General features: G+C 31.9%; 2 protein-coding genes across 6 annotated transcripts in view; both read left to right on the plus strand.

The window, feature by feature from the left end:
- The window catches only part of LOC140059770 (synaptosomal-associated protein 25-like), a 67,232-nt gene extending 53,716 nt beyond the window's left edge, over positions 1 to 13,516 (plus strand). For 4 of the 5 annotated variants that reach the window (XM_072105666.1, XM_072105667.1, XM_072105664.1 and 1 more), the window contains 4 exons: positions 2,603 to 2,720; positions 3,547 to 3,681; positions 4,430 to 4,574; positions 10,303 to 13,516. In XM_072105666.1, the coding sequence (XP_071961767.1) occupies positions 2,603 to 2,720; positions 3,547 to 3,681; positions 4,430 to 4,574; positions 10,303 to 10,371 (467 nt within the window). In that variant the 3' untranslated portion in view covers positions 10,372 to 13,516. Of the gene's footprint in view, positions 1 to 2,602; positions 2,721 to 3,546; positions 3,682 to 4,429; positions 4,575 to 6,732 lie in introns of all 5 variants that reach the window. The other variant, XM_072105665.1, reaches the window with a different exon arrangement.
- Positions 13,517 to 13,650: 134 nt separating this feature from the next.
- On the plus strand, positions 13,651 to 20,933 carry LOC140060406 (sphingolipid delta(4)-desaturase DES1-like). The gene is made up of 3 exons (XM_072106594.1): positions 13,651 to 14,110; positions 16,239 to 16,981; positions 17,361 to 20,933. Exons 1-3 carry the CDS (start codon positions 14,029 to 14,031, stop codon positions 17,520 to 17,522), a joined length of 987 nt encoding a protein of 328 aa, XP_071962695.1. The 5' UTR covers positions 13,651 to 14,028; the 3' UTR covers positions 17,523 to 20,933.
- The last annotated feature ends 622 nt before the right edge of the window (positions 20,934 to 21,555 follow it).

Genomic DNA, 21,555 nt, shown 5'->3' on the forward strand with positions numbered 1-21,555 from the left:
TCATAGTTATAGTCTTTTTCTACATTTTCATCATTATTATTCTCATTTCATAACATTTATCACCTTTACACAGAAATAAAGTTTCCAGTTTTCGTATTGTTTTTTCCTGATGTCATATTTTTTGAGTAATTTTTATCCTTAGTGATTTTGTTTGGTATTGTAGTGAGCTAGTAATTTATTACATTGTAAATAATTGTAATATATAATTGATAAACCCCTAGAATATGTGTACTGTATGTTCAAATACATTACCTTTAGGACCTGATTGTAATATCAAATCACTATAAGCAGTTAGCTAGCTTTAGATTTTGTCAAAAGATATGACTTGTTCATGATTTGAAAAATATTGTCTAAGCCTAGATTTTGTGCTTTTAAATTTAGTACGTCTGGTTGTAGGATCCAGTATGGTGCTTCTTTCATAAAGCACATAGGAAGGATAGCTTAAAATATTCATAGGCTGATTTCAAGTAGACCCGCCCCTGTCATCTACACCTAAATTTTGAAATTGTAATAATGGGCTCTTATTTTAAAATCCTAAATCTTCTACTATTGTTTTTTTCCACTGGCTTAATGAATATTTTTTTTTGCTGGTATTCTATGGATTCAAACAGTAATGTAAGAAATAGGAATTAGTAGAAGATAAATGAAAAGTTACTGAATATACTATAGGTAGATGCTAAATAGTAATTCAAAACTAATTCTATAAAAAGAAAACACATTTACATGAAAATTGAGGTAGTGGAGCTGGTGGGTAACATGCTCGCCGTTGAATCCCAAGGTCTAGGTTCAATCCTAAACTGGTACCAGAGTATGTGACTCACACATGTTTTACTCCACTCCCTCAAATTAAACGATAAGGTTTATTTGTCATGTTCGTGAGTTAGGATATCTTTGTTCTCAAGCATAATAGTAATAAATATTTATGAGTTTTCAAAAAGATAGAAAATACAATACTATTAAAGAAATCAATAGAAAAACATATCAAACATAGTGCTATTATTATATTTGAACATGCAATGTCTTTAAATTAAACAATTGTCTTGACTGTCTTTGTAAAAGCCTAAAAAAACATGATGTAATTGGCTTTGTAAAGACGTTATTGAAGCCCTTAAGAAGTGAATATAAGATTGAGACAGAGTAGATAATTATTTTGTGGTCTGTTTATATTGAGATGGAGATGTGTTGTCATTATGTATCGTAAATCTATCTAGTATAAAGTGTTTGAAAAACATATTTACAGTAAACGCAAGAATAACATGAAAGACAGAATTTTTAATTTTCGTTTTATTGGTGTGTGCTTTTGCATAAATCGCATTAGCCTAAATATATAGTGAATTACACATTTTTATTATGTGAAAAGATAATAATATATATGTTTATAAAGTATAAAATTCGGCACCAAAAAAAGAAGGGAAATATGTTCCCAAAATTTGCATAATTAGGTATATATTTATTTAAAATATCTAGAGACCTTAAAATAAATACTGATATTATAATGCACATACTGGTATAGCATACCTAAAAAAGTGAAAAGGAAGATATGGAAGGTTTTATTAGTGGGAATGTTAGATGTTGAAAATAGGGATGGGTGGGAGGCACACAATTTAGGAATTAGGCATTTGGCTATTATCTTGTAATGTTACAAGCATGTATCTCTTTATTGATTCCATTTTTGGAAAATGCTATTAATAAACTTTATTATTGTTGTTATTTATTATTATGCTAATTAGTGTTTTTTTGTATGTTTAAATCACCCTTATTCTGTAAGTGATGTTCCTACCATACATTTACTATTTGTAATAATCATTATTTCAATTGATATTAATAATTTCTTCACATTGTACCCTTGTTGTTCTCCATTTTGTTAGATATTTTCACAAAATATAGAATTATTAAATATGTATTTTAAATATTGTCTTTGTATTTATATATTGTAATGATGCCATAGTTTATTTATATAATATTTGAATTTATATATCTTTGTCTTCTACTGTAAAATACCATTGTAATTGTCGCATGGAAAACTTTGTCGTTTAGTTTAGTACCGTAGTAACATTGTAATAAAGTTTTATGGTTTAATTTGCAACATATTCATGTTGTTTATTATCACCATGGCGATGTTGTTAGTAGATATATATATAGCCTTTTGAAGTTATTGCAAGCAATGGTAAAGTTGTTTTTACAATGCAATGACATCATGGAGATAATTTTGAGAACAATTAATTTAGATGAAGTATTCACCGAAAACTAAAAACAGTGAATCAATTTTCAACAAATGACAAACCACCTGTTATATGATAACAGCCTTTAACGTATTCATAACTCGTTGTGTACGTGTGCCATTTTGGTTTTCTTCTCAATACTAACTCCATGTGTAACACTTGCAAAATAAAAATTTGCATATAACATCTACCTTAAAGCTAGAAAGATAAACACATATCATTGGAAAAAAATTTGAATGCCATGTAGACGTGATGTAACTTGGCTGTTAAATTAATTTCTGAGAAATATTATCTTTCTATTTTAAAGGTGAATCATGTTTTGGCTCGTAAATGATTTTTTAATATGAAAATGACATGGTATGTTATTAACTTTATTTCAGAGCAACTGGACCGAATCGAAGAAGGTCTGGACCAAATTAATGCCGACATGAAGGAGGCGGAAGAGAATTTAGCTGGATTAGAAGCCTGTTGCGGAATATGTACATGCCCGTGGAAAAAGTAATAGGGCGCTTTCGATTTGCAATTACCTATGACATAGGTCATGTTATTCGATCTGTCGTCGGCCATTACATGGAGCTGGACGCCACCTATGTATAGAGCAAGGAAGCACATCCCCAACTTCCCCTCATGCGCACAATGAATTAAAATCAACATGATGTAGTAGGTTGTCGGTCGTCCCAAATCCCAAACATGATGTTTAACACTCGACTGGCTCCTTGATTTTGAGCGGCCTTTGATCCTTTGATATCATTCTCAAAATTAATAAATTCATTTTTGAATTCTATGAGTAATCTGTAAACAAGTCATAAGAGATCAAATAAGCAATTTTAATATTAACGTGTACAATAAAGGTCATATGAGAAATTGACCTAGTAATTTACTGGATTGAAAATTGTTGTTAATTTCTTAGTGTAATGGCTAGTAACACCATTTATGTTTATTGGAGATAATATAAATCTTTTGACTATGTGTTTTGTAGCTAGTTTATGAATGTAAACACTGTCAAATGTTAATTGGTTAACACAAAATACTTACACACATTGAAAATTGGCTAGCAAGCAATACCATTTATGATTGGATATAAATATTTTGACTGTGTTTTGTAGCCAATTTACTAGATAAGGAATGTAAACACTATCAAATGTTCATTGATTAACGCACAAAATAAAGTAAACACATCACATCAGATCATTAATTGAATTTACTGACTATTATTACAGATGTTTTTTACGTTAAATTTTACAGAAGTGCTTGTTTGATCTTTTATGAAAATGAATGAAAATAATTGTTAAATTAATTATATTTCTGTCTTTCCAAATTTTAGAATGTTTAACTTTGAAGGTGGTGATGATTACAAGAAGACTTGGCAAGGCAATGATGATGGTGCGACGGGCGCTCAACCGATGCGTGTAGGCGATGATAGAGATGCCTGTGCGGGCAACTCTTCCTATGTTACTAGGTATCTTTTGAATGTTCTAGAGCAGCATGGTGCAATCATTTTTTAACCTTTTTGGTTTAAAATTTATTTTATAATTAGAATTCTTTGATAAAGGTTTAAAAAGATTGTGGAGGTCACTCCAATGTGATAAAGATTAATAAATAGATATTACATTACAGTACTTAAATATATATTATATTACTGCAAGCACTGAGTACCTACAGAAATGGCACTCTCAAAGTAAAATTGAGAGGAATATTACACTTAACACAACAAATACACTATTTCAAATAAACATATGGCACAATAGCTTAGCGGTTAAATTTGTATACTAATTCCAAGGTCCCTGGTTCAAATCCAGACTTTGCCACGATACCATGATTTTTCTTTATGACCTCCTCCATCTTTAAATGAGATTTTGTTTAAATAGAAAGCAAGGTTTAAGCCGTCCTCTACTGTAATAGGCATTCCCTCCGCAAAGCTCTGTTTAAGCCGTCCTCTACTGTAATAGGCATTCCCTCCGCAAAGCTCTGTCTACATTTTATGTGACAAAAAAAAAGTGATTTGCCCATATGGACATGATGATGTCATGTCACTAAAACATATTTCGCCATATCACACTACCATATTTTGGCAAATCACACTTTTTTTGTCAAACTAGTTTGATAGTGTAGACAGAGCTTTGGGGGGGGGGGGGGGGAATAGAATGTTATAAATAAGTTCTTCATGGATACTGTCTACCGTTTGATGATACATGACTATTTTTTAGGATAACGAATGACGCTCGAGAAGACGAGATGGATGAAAACATCGGACAAGTCAACTCTTTAGTAGGCAACCTACGGCACATGGCTCTTGATATGCAGAATGAAATATCGGGCCAGAACCAACAAATCGACCGCATTAACGACAAGGTGAGGAGGCTTGCATAAATATAAAAAGAACTTTTATCATTTCATTTATTTCATCAATTTAAAAACATGATAAAACAAAACAGGACTAAACAACAGGATTAAACAAAAGCAAACTTAATTGCTGTACAAATTTTCTCCACCGACAACAGGATTAAACAAAAGCAAACTTAATTGCTGTACAAATTTTCTCCACCGTCACATCAATTTGTGTGAACCATTGTTTGTGTAGCTTAAGCTCTATCTACACTTTCAAACTTTATGTGACAAAAAAAATGTAATATGCCCATATATAGACACGATGATGTCATATCACTACCATATTTGGGTATACCCCTACCATATTTGGGCACATCACACTTTTTTTTTGTCAAACTAGTTTAATAATGTAGACAGAGATCTACATTACTATAGTTGACAAGATGCTTCAAAACTTGTACATCACGATGACATTATTCAAAGAGAACATTTCAAAATTCATCCAATAAATATTTGATTATTATCAACCATGAATAATTCAGTTAACACCGATGAAATTCAACCCTGGTTTTAATCTAATATATTCTCCCATACCTACATTTTAAATTGAGTTATCAACATCAATAGCAATTTAGTAGTCATTCAGGGACAGTGCAATTATATGTGTGAAAAATGATTGCATGTTTTTTCCCTATGATTTCAATCGCTATGGGTTCAGACTTATCAAAATTGGGTAGCAAAAAAGTCATCTTTTCTTTGTTGTAAATTTTTAAAATAATATAGCGGTAAGCAAAAATGTGTGCATATTTTTTTCTAAAATCTTAAGGTCTATCTACACTATCAAACTTTATGTGACAAAAAAATGTGATGTGCCCATATATGGACATGACGATGTCATATCACTACTATATTTGACCTACGTAATTTGACCAATCACGATGTGATAGGTCATCCGAACTGTCGCTTTTGATTGGTTAACATACTTGCATTGCGCCTGTGTCGTTTAATGGATATCCCGGATTTTGAAACAGAGGGTCTAAAATGAAGTCTTAAACTGAAGAATCTTATCAATATCTTTTGCATTGTAAATTTCACATTTTGGGGTTTGGATTCCCTCCACACTTGGATTTGCCTAGTGAAGGATGGTGAGGTCCCAAGTATTGAGATTTCCAAGGTTTTTTATATAAATTTATAAAAACGACGTAGTAGTTGGTGGTTGGAAGGGTCTTTGATGCTTTAATTGCAAAGAAAACTGCATCACCTCACCTTCCCCCATTACTATCAATTCCAGCATGAGCATGATTAAAGATTATGTATAAGTGGATCAGGTGTTAACAGAGTGATCAATTTTTTTAAAGTTATCTATAATTAACTAGAAAATGTTTTTCTTTTTTCTTTACTGGATATTTTGTCTAGACAAAATTAATCTTCATTTATCTAAAAGAATATTAAATTGAAGCTTGGTTGCACAGTGTCCATACTACAATTTAAAACAAATTAAATTTGGAACATTTTCTGCACACAATTAACAGTCTTTATGCTAGAAATATCCAACCAGGGGCTGATTCAGGATTTGTTAAACATTGAATGCTAATATATAATATTAATAGTCTGTCAAAAAGTAGTTCATATGCGGTGTCTGGATCTGCCTTCCACCCAACCCCTAAAACTAGTTTGACAAGAAAGTGTAATGTGCCCAAATATGGTAGTGATATGACGTCATCATGTCCATATATATGGGCACATCACATTTTTTTGTCACATTAAGTTTGATGGTGTAGACAGAGCTTTATTTTGGCTTTGCAAAACAAGGAAATACAATTTATTTTGGTGATGGGTATACTGTATTTGGTGTGTTGGGCAGGTATTATGTTGTTTTGCTTGGAAACATTTTTATGAAAATAATTTTTTTCAAATATATTTTTCCAACTAATCATAAAGATTTCTTTTATTTTTTATTATAATTATTACAGTCTATTAACTATTGCTATTTTTATTACTATAACTTATACTAACTAATATAAATAATTCTTATTAATATTATATAATGGTTATTTTATATTATCTAGATTACATTTTAAAATCATATTCATAACAGTACAATATTAACGTCATACTAACCTTTCATATCAACTGTTTTTTTCTCTTTTTCTCTTCAATCTTGCATCGCAAACTTCAACAGGCACAATCAAACGTGGGCCGCATATCAGTGGCAAACGAACGTGCAGCTAAGCTACTCAAATAGCGGGCCGCTTCTAAATAAAAGGCATTCGACCAAGATTGCAGCACAGCATGTGTCAAGGAAACACAAATTCTTGGTGGTCACATATGTGATATGTGAAGAGATACTTTAAAAAAATCGCGTCGTTATCTTTGTTCAAAATTTAACCACCCTGTATTGTTAGATTTCCAGTTGATTTTATTCCAAAATGACTAGAGTTTGTTTAAAAAAAATCAGCATCTATCACGATGTTATATTTCAAAAGAGTTAATTAAACATTCTGTATGTTGGGCTGAGTTGGCATTTGAGCGACAGCTATTTTAAAACGATAATTAAACACTGTATATATTTAAACTCAACTCAGAGTTTTTAAATTTTGACGGAAACTATTTTAAAGAAATAAAATACTTTTATGTGACTGAGGAAAAGTATTTAAAAGTTACCATACAAAAATGCTTGTGTTTTCTCCAATATGGGTATATATTATAGTATATTTATTTTGGAAAATTCATGAATAAATTGTCTGACCACTATGATTACACTTTCCTGTGGTCTGATGAATATACTAAATGTTTAATGCAATACAACTCAACGGCAACTGTTAAATAACAGTATTACAAATTGAATAGTATTGTGGTATAGCTTATAACCAACTTGGGGTATAAGCCTTACTATCAATCTCTATTTAAATTCATTGGAAGAGACTTTTAACCAAAATCATAAATCGCTAGTCATTTTGGAATAGACTCGGTAGAACAAGAATCCCCCCTTCTTTGACCAGTAAGTCTGTGTGTCCCCCTCTTCTTATTAGGTATCAAACCCATCATGTATTCTAATTCATCACTACATATGAAACGTAAATCTTAGGGCTAAGATAAGTTTTTTGTATTTTTAGAACATTTTATCCAAATAAGGGATGATTTATTGTAGGATTATAGCATTAAGTGTGTTTAAAGTGCACAATTTATTCAGTACTTTTTCAATAAGATTATTTTTTGTCTTTGTTTAAAAAAAAGTGTTTTTATTTAAATTTGTGCAATATCGTTTAAATGTTCATAAATTACTTTAGATTCTTTGTCATATAGAATAGTATTGTATCGTATTTTTCTGTTGAAATCACCTTTGAATCAATTTATTTAGTGTAATAGATCAAAACAAAATTAGTTGACTTACTACATAGTTTGTTATTGCTAGGCCTAATCATGAATGATAATATGTAGCTGTTTGTTTTTTTTATTCTAGCTATACTCAGTAAAAATGTCAATTAAGTTCAACCACCTCTAATGATAGAGCAGGGAGCTGTTATTAGCCCGGATAGAGTTAGCAGTCAGCTTTCCCAATTAATGCTCTGCCTACACTATCCAACTTTATGTGACAACAAAATGTGATGTGCCCATATATGGACATGATGACATCATATCGCTACCATATTTGAGCACACACTGGTTTGATAGTGTAGACAAAGGTTAAGACGAATGTTTGAATTTCCATTTTGTATTGGGAGAGTTGACTAAATATTATAATAAAGTTTAGTTAGATAAGGTTTAGATTACTGTCTTATTAAACACATTAGCATAGACATCCATAGTACTATTCCATCCCATGTTTATCATTCCTTGTTCATCATATTGTCACCGCAGGATTTTCATTAAGGCACTAAACCATATTCTAGTCAGTATCTAATAGAGAGAGCTTTTGAATCGATTTTCATTCACCTAGTAGCTGTAGTACCTAAGCCTCGATCAGAGACATCACATATACTATATTATCACAGCAGTTGTCCTACACTTAGCCCTATACTTCCCTACCTATTTTCTCAGTCCGTAGATCACCATTTCCTCCCCCTACCATCACCATACTAGATACCTAATCCTTCCAGTTTTTTCCCCCCAGTAGGTCGAAATGCCTAAAGAACAAGTTGTAGCCTATTCATAATTTGTCGTGTTGAGATCCATTTTAGATGTATATAGATTAAATATGTACAGTACACATTAAGTTGAATTTCAGTATTCAGTATCCAAATAGTTCTACTTAAATTGATTTATTGTATTATAATTAAGGTACAATTTTGTTTCCATTTATTTTATGTTGATATATATAAATTTCTTATGCATTACATTTTTTTGTAATGTCCAATTAGGTAATTTTTTTTCATATACGTCCGTGTGTGCAATAGATTGTACAAAATAATAACACCTGTATTTGTAATAGAGAAATGGCACCACCAATAATGTTCAAATCAATTTTAATCCTATTAATTATTTATTTTTAATATAATAAATGTTTCAGCTTACTTACAATATTTCATGTATTTATATTCAACTAGTATATATATCACAAATTTTACTTTTTTTTTTTTTCATGCTTTTTCCTACACATATGATTTCAATATTTTTCAAGCACATACAAATGTTAATGTTTCTTAATTCCATATACTAACATTCAGCCAGTTTTAAAAAAATTAGGCACAATTTGGATGCCAAATTGGCAGCCATCAAGCCTCCAGGAAAATGTTTGTTTTGGTATTCAGGAAAGTAAAAAATCTCTCACATCTCCCGACAATCACCGTCAGTTGTTTTATGATATTTCAAGTGATATCCCGTCTCCTGCTAAAGGTGGAATTTCTCCCGATTGATGGTATTGGATATACAGTACCTTGTATACTACAATGGTATATAGGGATAAATAAAATTGATAGCAAGGGTGGAAGAAAAGGTGGGATGGAGTGCGATGTGTAGGATGTTGGAGAAGGGAGAGAGAAGAGACTTATTTACTACACTACACCTGAATACCATAAACAGTCATTTTCATGCATGCCATCCTGTTGCTTTATTTTCCTTTTATTTGCTTGAATATCTGTGCACGTACTGAACAGTATAAACTTTTTTGTTTTCATATTTTGTGAATATTAACATTTTTCTTATACAATTTTATTTTCAGCTTTTTAAACAACTTTATTTGACATTTATCAATTTTTCACAATAGCATACAAAAAAAACTCTTTACTTAACAACAAAGATGAGAAAATGCACTAAAAATGTATACATTTTGTTTATAAAGTAGAACCTCTATTAAGGGGACACCTTCTTCAAACAAATTTCCTAATATGGCTGTACCATGAATAGGTGTTGGTCATAATGCTAAAACATATATGTCCCCTTGTTTGTTTTATGAGAAAGTGGCCCTTTAATAAGATGTCTCCTTAATAGGATGTCCAATTAATAGGGTGTCCCCTTAATAGGGGGTGTCCCATTAATAGGGTGTCCCATGAATAGGGGTTTCCCCTTAAATATGGGTTTCCCATAAATAGGCTGTCACTTTAATAGGGCGTCTCCTGAACCCTAATATGGGGCCCCATTATTAATAGGATGTCCCCTTAATAGGATGTCCCCTTAATAGGGTGTCCCCTTAATAGGGGTTTCTCTTAATAGTGGTGTCCCCAGAGGAGAGTTCTACTAATCTATACTTTTGTACAATGTTAATAGGTATTTCTTTCAATATCTATCTAATTTCAATGTCTCCTATTCACAGGCCGAGTCCAATAATGAACGTATACAAGTAGCAGACAAAAGGGCCAAGGATATATTAAGAAAACAGTAACATATGAAGATGATCTTATAATGTGTTTGTGCTAAATTTTCTACTTCAAGTGACAACCAATTTTTAATATGAAATAAAGATACTCAAAATAGAAGTTATGATTAATAGAATAAATTACAATGACTGAATTAATGTTTTACAAGTTATGAAAATGAATTTGTAAAAAAATCCCAGAAAGTTTTTGTGTAAAACAAAGAGTTAACAAAAAAAAAATGTATTGTTAATTTGGCCCATAAATTATATAATCACTTTGTCCCATAAATTAAACTAAATATGTAATAATTTTTATTCTCATAGATTACTTTAAATATGATATTTCAAACAAACTTAACTAAAATCTCTTTTTATAACAAATTTTTCGCTTAAACAACAATTGACATACATTTATACAGTACCAAAAGATCTACTGAATTTCAAGTAAAACAAGGATTTTTGACTGTTAAATTGAAAACAAGTTTATAGACTTCAAAAAAATTATTAATAATAATAAAAGTTTAATAAAATATTTTAACCATATGATTTGTTTTCGTCATATGGTTGCATATGTTTATTTTTAATAACAATTCTTTGTATAAAAAAAAATGTTGTTATGCGGCATAGAATTTATGGATAAGGTATGTATGTTTGTAGCTGTCGTAATAAGCTAAATTTATTGTATTCCCTGTTTTCCAGGCATGTATCTCAGTGAAAATGTTTGTAGTATTTGTGATTTTTGTAGCATCGATTATAGTGTTATTTTTGTAGCACTTGAGCATGTTGATATATAGATTATATATGAATTTTTCTTTTTTTGTTACACAAACTATATTATATTAAGTATTGTTTAACCTTTTTTATGCTATATGATTTTTATAGGAATATTTCTTTGTATTAGTAAGCCAAAGTTCTTGATTTTAATTTCTATTGTTAATATTTTCCTAGATTTATGTTACTTAAAATAAACATTGTACTAAATCATATGTGACGTGTGTATTTCCACTCATTAAAATCTCCCCTTCCCAACTATAAGCCAATATAACTCAGCAATGCACTGTACAAATAAAGAGTTACATCAGATAAGAGTAATTAAGGTGTATTCTAAAATAAATTAAGCTTAAAGAGAGGATGGAGAAGACAGAAATATTCACAATAATACTGTATTGTTAAAAAATAAGTAGATATAATATATGTGTACCAGTGATATGTGAACATAGTAAAAGTATTGTACATAAAGTATAACAATTATTATAAATGTATTCTTATTTTCTTTAATTTTAAGTACTATATAATTAATTATAGGATGATAATAACTTAAAATGTAATAGATGTCTTTAAATTTAAGTTCTAAAAATGATCTTCTAAATTGTTGTATACCAATGCAAAATTATCCATTCCATGGAGCAACCGTAATATTTTTAGTGTGAAATAACAAAAAAATGTCGTGCTTTGGGTATCCATATTGCACACAACTTATCAGATGTATGAGGAATGTTAGCTGATCAAGCCCATAGCCAGGGAGGTTCCCTTTGTTTCTGTGGGTTTCCCTTTTTCAAACTAGAGGCACAACTAGCCCAACTATCCCAGCTAATGATAAGGCTTTCCGCTTTGTAGAAAAAAAGCGACCCTCTTCGTCCAGGCTGTGGGCTTGTTTTAAACAAATGAATATTGACGTATTGAACAAAATGGCTGTAAAATTTTTAATCCATCAAATAACTCATTTAAGAGCTAATATAATGGAAAACGAATTTACAGATATAACTAGTTCCTAGGTTGTCGTAAATCAAAAGCTCCATAATATCATAAAACCGAAATGCTCTTATATAACTGATTATATTCGTTGCTAAGTAACAGACAATGATTAGCATTAGAAAAACATAAATTTAGTCTTTCAAAATTTTGCTTGTGATGTAAAAAATAAATCAAAACAAATTACAATTGCGTTTCTTTTAAATGTTTCCATTCAATAACTATAGGTGTATATTTTCATTTTAGATAAAATTTGATGGCCGTATTGATTCTGAAAAAAATGACGAAAAAATTGTTAAATCAATTTTAGTTTTACTCTAATTGCCAATGGTGATATTTCTATATATTTTTTTATTATGATATAACAATCTGAATTGTTAAATTTCAAAATTTTAATAAGTAAAAATTATTTTTTTTTGTATTCCAATATTTTATCTGCTACTTTCTTCATGGTTTTGTATCATTTTTCATCTGATAATTTTTGGAAAATTGATTTTTCAATTTTTTGAGTCGTTTTCAATGCAGTCAATACATTTATCACTTTTTAGTATGTGAGTGTTAATAAATCAGAAAAAAAACTAACAGTATTTTGATCAATTCATTAATTATCCAACCAAGCGGAAGTATGGCTTGGTTGTTGATTACCATTGGCTGATTATGAAGACGTCGTTTGAATTGCACGTTGGAGAGAACTTTGAACTGAGCCAAACAAATTCTAAAATTGGAAATATCAAAAGGCAATAAAGTCAAGTCAAAGTTCATAGTTTAAATTGCTGATAGAGGGCAGTATTCACTCCGATCAAGATACTGTAAAATAATTGCTTATGCTAAAATGTATATTTTTTATGCTGAAGTCGTCCTTTTTTTACACCTAGGCACAAAATAATCAAAAGTATATGAACCATTGCAGTTGTCTATGCTGTAAATTTCATTTTTCACCTCATGAAATTATTCGTACCATTGCACTCGTAAACAGTCATTATTTGTTACTTATCAAATAAGTATAGAACTAGCAAGCACATTGAAAGCCATAAATTTTTAAAAGATTTCATGTTTAAGAATTTGTGTATCCGCCATACCACAGTACCTTTTTTCCAGTGTGAATTATTAAATTAATAGCACCACTGCTGTAGGCCTACAAAATGTAAACTACTTTTCTTATTTTAAATGTAAAACAATCGTTTTAAAACAGATATTGATGTACATTTAGCTTTTTTCAGTGTCATTTGTACATACATAGAAATATCTGGGATTAAGGATGCCAGCGTAAGGACCGTAAACATACAAAGCTTCTTTTTTTTTTTGAGTCAAGTTTGACCTTTAACCTAGCGGTCAAACTTGTCAAGTTGTTCAGTCTTATAAATCCAGTGCTTATTCTGAATATTATCAGTGTTAATAAAGATTCAAATATAAAACAAAACTATGCGTAATTATAATAATATGTGTTTTTGTTGTTTATTATACAGTATTATTATTGCTTTAGAAAAAAAATTCTACAGATATTATAGAAATATTAAATAAATAATTGTTTGTCCTGTAGGCCAGATTATTCCATTCATGTTCAACTTGAATATATAATTATATATATATATCCAATCTGCAGACCGTACTGTTTCCATCTATATTATAGATATGGTATCTCGGATCAATGCTGTCATATTCGGCCGTAGAGGGGAATTCCCCTAGTCAACGTTGAGAGAGCTATTTACCGACGTTAAACGATGCGTGACCGTTTTGTTGACACGTGACCAGTGACACCATCAGCTGATGTCTAGTTTTGACCAATCAGTAGCAACCAGTCGCATCGCATGTGTACGTGTGTGAAAAATCCGAGGAAATCGGAATAAAATCGCAAACCGGTATCGTATCTCAAAAAAGACAGGTCTATTTTTACTAGCTAGTAGGGTAGGTCAGACAACTATCTGATAAGAAATGGGAGGTACTGTATCTAGAGATGATTTTGAGTGGGTTTATACAGAAGAACCACATGTTTCAAGACGCAAAGCAATACTTAGTGAGTACTTACTGTAGAGTGTAAGCCTAGGCCTAGCCTATTTATATTATAATCATCAGGGTGATGGAAAATTCTGAGTGAGCTGTTCACACGTAGAGTCTATAGGCTAGGCCTAGTAGTAGTAGGGCGGCCGGCTATTAGGCTAGATCATGGAAACGAAATAGAGGATAGTTAGGCCTAGGCTATATACAGCCTACGTACTAAGGCCTAGGCTAGCCTATATATAGGCCTAGTAGGATGATGGTTTTTGATTTACTTTTAATTTATAATATTTAAATGAAGGAAAGGGGAGAGGGGCTATTCTATTGTTAGGGCCTAGGCTACATACAGTATCTAACCATCATAATAAAGGTAAGTTTATGTACGAATATATGGGCCTATTCAATTTTGTTTTATGTTAAAATTATGTTGGGTATTAATAGGCCTAGAGGCCTATAATTATGACAATTCAAATAAATAATAAAGCAATGGAATAGGCCTATCTATAGAAATAGGCCTAGTTAGTAGAGGCTTTTAGGTAAACCTAGGCCTATCCTTCAAAATTACAATTAAAATTTATTTATAGATTCCACTAAATTCAGAATTTCCAAGGTAGGCCTAGATCCTTCAACAAGAAGACTGTTTTTGTTAACTTTCTTAGTATTACTTGTTTGTACAGACAGATAATAAGACTAACTACCTTGTTGACAGCAATGCAAACAATACAAAAGCCTGTTCATATTTGCTTTGCTTTGTTGATTGTTTTTTTATAATCTTGTGCTGATATTATTGTCTAGATAACTAAATAAGGAAACATGCTACTGTCATTTTATTGATAGCATGATTACATAGGTAAATAACGTCCAAATTTGTTCCTAAAATAAGACAATGAAATGAAAACTAAATATTTACAAGCAAATGCATTAAATTAGAAACCATCTTTAGAATTAGAAAAATCTTAATTTAATTCCAATGGGGTCCTTTAAAAACAGCATTGACAATCGCAACAAACGGTATACTAACATATCAAACACGCATGACAATAAAATATGGCAGAGAAGATATACAATTTTAAAATATGAGACAAACAAAATTGGATGACCTACACTAATTGCAAAAATAGGAGAGCTATGTCTACACTCTCAAACTATTTTGAAAAAAAAAGTGTTGTGCCCAAATATGATAGTGATATGACATCATGTCCATATATGGGCACATCACACTTTTTGTCACATAGAGTTTGATAGTGTAAACAAGGCTGAAGACTAGAGTAAGACTTCTTTTGTGTTCTGAAAACCCTTTGTCTAATTTCTCTCTAAAAAACATAGATGTATGCTACACATACAAATTTGTTTAGTCAATAATAACACCTGCAAAGTCTGAACTATAATCTTGAAAATGTCTATGATTATTATTTGCCAATAAAATGTCCCATAAAAGCTTTGCTAGCGGAAGTTATATTGGCTATGCTTTGTATATGTCCATCTAAAGTTCAATTGTTTAGTTTTTAATCACAAATGAAGTGAACTGAATGACTTTTAGGGTGACCTTCAATCTACAAATAGGTATTATCAAAACCGATTTGATTTAGGTAATTGTAAATCATGCACCATCTTCTACAAAAGGTTTGATTTAATAGAAAGATTAACATTGGTCTGAATGTATGCCTGGCTGGGAAGATTAAATGAAGGATTAAGCTTATAAATGTGTACAGTATCAGTACCACTCTCTCTGATTGGATTGGTCCTTAATCATCCAAATACTATGGTTCTTGTTAAAAATTATTATTTTTGTTAAAATAGGAAATGTTTAAATTGACTAATCAGGGCTCGAAATTAACTCTTTTTTTTTCTCTGCGCATATTGTCAACTCTCCCAATACCAGATACCTTTGGGCTGGCCTAATATGTCTGGTTTTCTATAAAGTCTGGTATTTAATTCCTTAAAAATTGAATTTACAGTCTTTTTTACAAGTACTGTACAATCAAAAGCATAAACTAGAAGTGTGACATTTTTGCTTGCTTTTGAAAATTTGGAAACAAAAATGAGTAGTTTGTTATAGTAAATTTTGTGCCCAGATAAATATAATCTGATAATACTGACTAAATATTTAATTGATACTATTCAATTTTACATTTAAATTTTTTCAGAAAAATATCCGGAAGTTAAGAAGTTGATGGGTCATGATGACAACACAGCTTCTACCATGGTTGTTATGGTATTGACCCAGGTCTTGACCAGTTACCTACTCCAAGACCAGTCATGGTTGACCATACTAATAGTAGCATACTGCTTCGGAGGCGTAGTCAATCACTCTATGACACTTGCCATTCACGAAACCGGACATAACCTGACGTATGGCCACGGTCATCCGATGCGGAATCGTCTGATAGGTTTCATCGGTAACACCATACTCGGTGTACCAATGTCGGTTTCGTTTCGGCGCTACCATCATGACCACCATCGTTATCAAGGGCAGGAACATATGGATCCGGATATACCAACTCATGCAGAGGGCGTACTATTTCATAATAGAATCACGAAAATGATATGGATGTTTTTCCAACCGTTGTTTTACACTCTACGTCCATTTTTTTTACGACCAAAAGTTCCCGGACGTTTAGAATATTATAATCTCACGGTACAGTTAATATTCAATGTATGCCTTGTGTATTTCACAAGTTATAAATCGTTGGCATATTTATTGCTTTGTACTTTTATAAGTTTAGGACTTCACCCGATGGCGGGACACTTTATTTCAGAACATTACGTAGCTGTTGGAGATTATGAGACGTATTCGTATGAAGGGGCGTACAATTACCTAGCTTTCAATGTTGGATATCACGTTGAGCATCACGATTTCCCAAATATACCGGGCAAGAATCTACCACTGGTAAGTCTTATTTCATGCTAGAGTATGCTTATAGCAAACTTTCCTTTATGGAGGGTAAACAATTTAACATTGAGCCGAAACAAAAGGAACATGTATTCTGTCTAATAGTAAACTTAGTATAATTTAATAACTATAAAATAAAACAAATAATATTTTATTTGTCATTGAATTAGTGACACATTTTAAGGTATGCTTAAGTCAACAGATAACAAGAACGCTCGTGTCAACTGAAAAGTATGAGGGCGCTTCTGTCACCATGAAACTGATTGCTAAAACTACTTTAGATTGGGCTGATGTCATAACCCAGTTGAGTTCATGTCGGCCTTACAGTAACGTCCCTTAAAATCCTATGTTATATTTATAACTTCATATTTTTCAGGTTCGTAAAATCGCACCAGAATTCTACGAAGACCAGAAGTGTCATGAATCGTTCACGGCTGTTGTTTGGGACTTCATTATGAACCCTGAAAATGGACCATTCAACCGTATCAGACGACCCGACGCGCGCGACCCAAGTCTACCTGATCCTTGGATACGTTGAGCAATAATTGGGTAACATCACAATGTTTACTATTTGTTTATGAACACATATGCATTTAATATGGAATGTGGAGAACTAGGTGGTAGTTTAACTAAGGCAAGGCTAAAGCTACTTTCACATTGCACCAGGATTCAGTCCCGCGCCCTGAGAAAAATATTGTGAGCGTTGCGCACGCGTGCTTTCACACCGAGAATGAATTTGGTTGTCAAGTGATGTCATTCATGCTCAATGCTGATTGGATGAAAGAAATAAATCGTACAATTTCAGAAACAAATGGCTACTTGATCCATTGCTACTAATTCAGAGCTTGAATAACGTACGGATTTATATTGTACGAATTTGGTGTGAACAATGCTATGCTTTGCCACTGAACCCATTTTCCACAATATTTTTCTCAGCACCGGACCGAATCCGGGTGTGATGTGAAAGCAGCTTTAAACAAGGCTGATTTGATATCACATATAACACAACAATTACTAGTATTTATTAGTCCGATCTGACTGTATTCTGTTGTCTATACAAATAGATCAATCCATGATGAACCACTGCCTTGTTGACAAAGTATTCTCTCTGCTACTAGTTTCAATCCCTTGTGAATGCATACTAGTCTTGTTTACACTCCAGTATTAGTTTGTTTAGCCTCAGTAGATGACTCGAAGAGTCGCTGATGAGCCACAAAAACAAAAAATGCATTGTAGGCCAATCACAACGTTTCTTTGAGAATTTTAGTGATGTAAATGTAATAATTAAATTCTAGGATTCAAAGTACAGTATATAAACTTTAATCCTAGGCCTACCATTATTTGCTTATTATATTGAGCTCATATTTAAAAAAATGATCTATAAATATTAAAAAGGTCTACATTTTTATTTTACTACTTAGAGATGATTTTGTATTTTTACTCTGAACAAAAAATGTATATACTGCCCTCTGTAGTTACCATGTGGCATGATGTTTATAAGTAGACTCTAGGTGGTGCTGTTGCTTTTTTCTTGATTTTGCAAGTTCTTCCTGTACTACCTTAATGTTATGCTGCAGACACACAACATTTACTTTTAATATAATTTAGCTTAAATACAGTTATTTATAGTATTAAGGCAATATTAGTTTAGAATATGACATTTGGAGGCTTAAAGTATTGGTGTTCAATGAAAAATGAAGGAATAGTAGAACGATTTTGCAATATTTACTTAACCAATCAACTACATAACTGCTATATTTGGCTAAAGTAAATTTGTTTAGTCTGTTTACTTTAGCCATACTAATTCATTCACTATTGTACTTAACTGGGAAGTTTGTTGAAATACCAGTTGAAATGAACTGATATGAGCTTGTACAGTATTACCAAGTACCACATGACTAATAATACCATCCTCCCTCATATTATTTTTATGGACGGTGGGTTACTGTGTTCACCACTATACCCTAGAAACACACAAGCATGGGTACAACTCTCCCAAATTCTTGATGACTTCAAACTAATATCCCAAATTCTTATGTAAAATCTGAAAACCGAATATTTCCCGAAAACAGGTCACTCTAGTCTGAACAACCATGTCATCATAGTCAAATTATTTAGCTGGTTAGGTTAAGTACATTTAGGAAGGTAATCTCTTCTTTTTCTGTTTAGGCAAATGTGACCGAGGAAGAAGAGATTACAAACATTTTATGGTTTATTAATTCCATTAGAATACCATTACAATACTAGAGACTTATTTCTTGCTTTTTGTTGGTTATACAATGCCACTATATTTAGTTTTTATCAGATAGAATATAAACCAATGACATCAGAGGCATGCTAGATTCTAAACAATAAATTTGTAAGTACACAGTATATACCAGGCTCCTGTTAGCTGCTATACTGTAACAAATAAATGTATTTATACAGTACTATGTGTTCATATCAGCTATTTTCTAAAGCGTGGTTCCCACTAGCGACGCAACACAAGGACGCAACGCAAGTGAATTGACCAATCACAAGCGATGGCTTATTCGCTTGTGATTGCTATCTGTCTATAACTTCGCTTGTCATTGGTTAAAACGCTTGCGTTTACGTTCTAGTGGGAACCAAGCTTAAGCTTACGTTGCGCTTAAGCGTGGTTCCCACTAGCGACGTAATGCAACGCAAGTGAATTGACCAATCACTAGCGATGGCTTATTTTCTTGTGATTGCTAACTGTCTATAACTTTGCTTGTCATTGGTTAAAACGCTTGCGTTGCATTTACGTTCTTGCGTTACGTTGTAGTGGGAACCAAGCTAAAGCCTATTTTCCACTAGGCGAATTTGTTCGCGCGAATCAAACGTTTCGAAGAGAAAAAAATCGCCTACTCTCTTTCCACTACATGAGCGAATAGCTGCAACGTTCATGTTCCTCGCGTGGTTGCTGAGCATTTCGATTCGCATGACTGCACATGAAAGCGTCATAACTCATTTCCTGAGCTCTGATTGGTTGCGCAATATTTCGCTTCGCAAAAAGTAGAAACAATTCGAACTAGTAAATTTCGCTGCAGCGAAAAATCAAGGAACTAGAATTCGTCGCAGAAGGGAGTATGACAGACAGAAACTCGAATACGCATGCGCAGAGCATGACGTTTTCGATTCGCGCGAACAAATTCGCCTAGTGGAAAATCAGCTTTAATCGTCTTCTTTTATGCATAACTGCATACTTTATAGGCCTTGTACTCATTTTAAGCTGGTCACAAAAATATGTTATATTTTCAATTTATCACTAGTCCTACAATTTGTTTGCATTTCCTGATGTATATTTATCCCAAAAAAATTGTTACAATGTTCAGAAATGATATCAATTGAAAGAATTGTTTATTCAAGTGTTCTAAGGTGTGTAATATTGACTGGACTTTAGACTATTATCGTCATGGCAATACATGAACAATTTAGCTAATTATTATCATAATAGATAATAGTATTAACAGTCCTGGCTTGGTCTAAACAATTTTTATTTGGCCTTAATATTAAAATATACAAATATTCTCCGAATTTGATTTTAGGATTATTACAGTATATATTACAGTATTACTATTCTTAAGTTGTTTTTTTTTTTGTGAATTTATGTAAAATTTATTTCTATGCATTATTTATTCTATTACAAAGATGTGTAAAAAGTAAGGTACTTATATCCTTGTTTTATTATATAGTAACATTTTTCTACAGTATTGTAATTGTATTATTCAATAATTAGAAACAAAAATGATATTACCCATGATATGATATAGGTATTTACTTATTACTTTCACAATATTCCTATACCTTCATGGAAGCGTTTGTCTGTGATGGCCCATTCGATATCTATTGTAAAAATCAGTTGTATATTTAATTGGAGCCTGATGATGAATTATTGGAATAAGAGTTTTGTTTTATGGTTGTTAAAATATATTGATTGATCAATTAATGTTTTCAGTGTTTTTCATTAAGTGTGCCTGTTCTCAGAGTGTATTGGGAATATTGTAGGCCTACTCCTGTACTCTTTGCTGATGATCTTCTCATTTATAGACCCATTCATTCAGATACCGACTCTACAATTCTTCAATCTGATCTTCATTCCATTCACCAGTGGGCATCTGCAAATTCTATGTCATTTAACCCAAAGAAGACAAAAGTGATGCAAGTTACTCGGAAGAAAATATATATGTCTCACACTTACTTCTATAATGGTCAACCTCTTCTCACTGTCTCCTCACACAAATATCTTGGTCTTACTCTCGACAACAAATTATCCTGGAATGAACATATAAATAATGTTGTTTCTAAGGCAAACAGAATGTCGGGGCTTATTTTTAGTGTTGCTAATAATGCTTCAAAACCTGCTTTACTGTCTCTTTTTAAATCTTTAATTTTACCAATTCTTGACTATGGACTTCCTGCTTGGTTGCCTCAAACCAAGTCCCAGTCAATCCGCATAGAGCGCATCCAACAAAATTTTACAAGAAGAGTTCTAAAATGTAAAAGAGGAGAGATACCATACCTTACCAGGTTAAATTCTTTTAACCTCATGTCTCTTGAAAACCGTCGCA

This window comes from Antedon mediterranea, chromosome 10 (assembly GCF_964355755.1).
Source record: "Antedon mediterranea chromosome 10, ecAntMedi1.1, whole genome shotgun sequence".
Taxonomy (NCBI): domain Eukaryota; kingdom Metazoa; phylum Echinodermata; class Crinoidea; order Comatulida; family Antedonidae; genus Antedon; species Antedon mediterranea.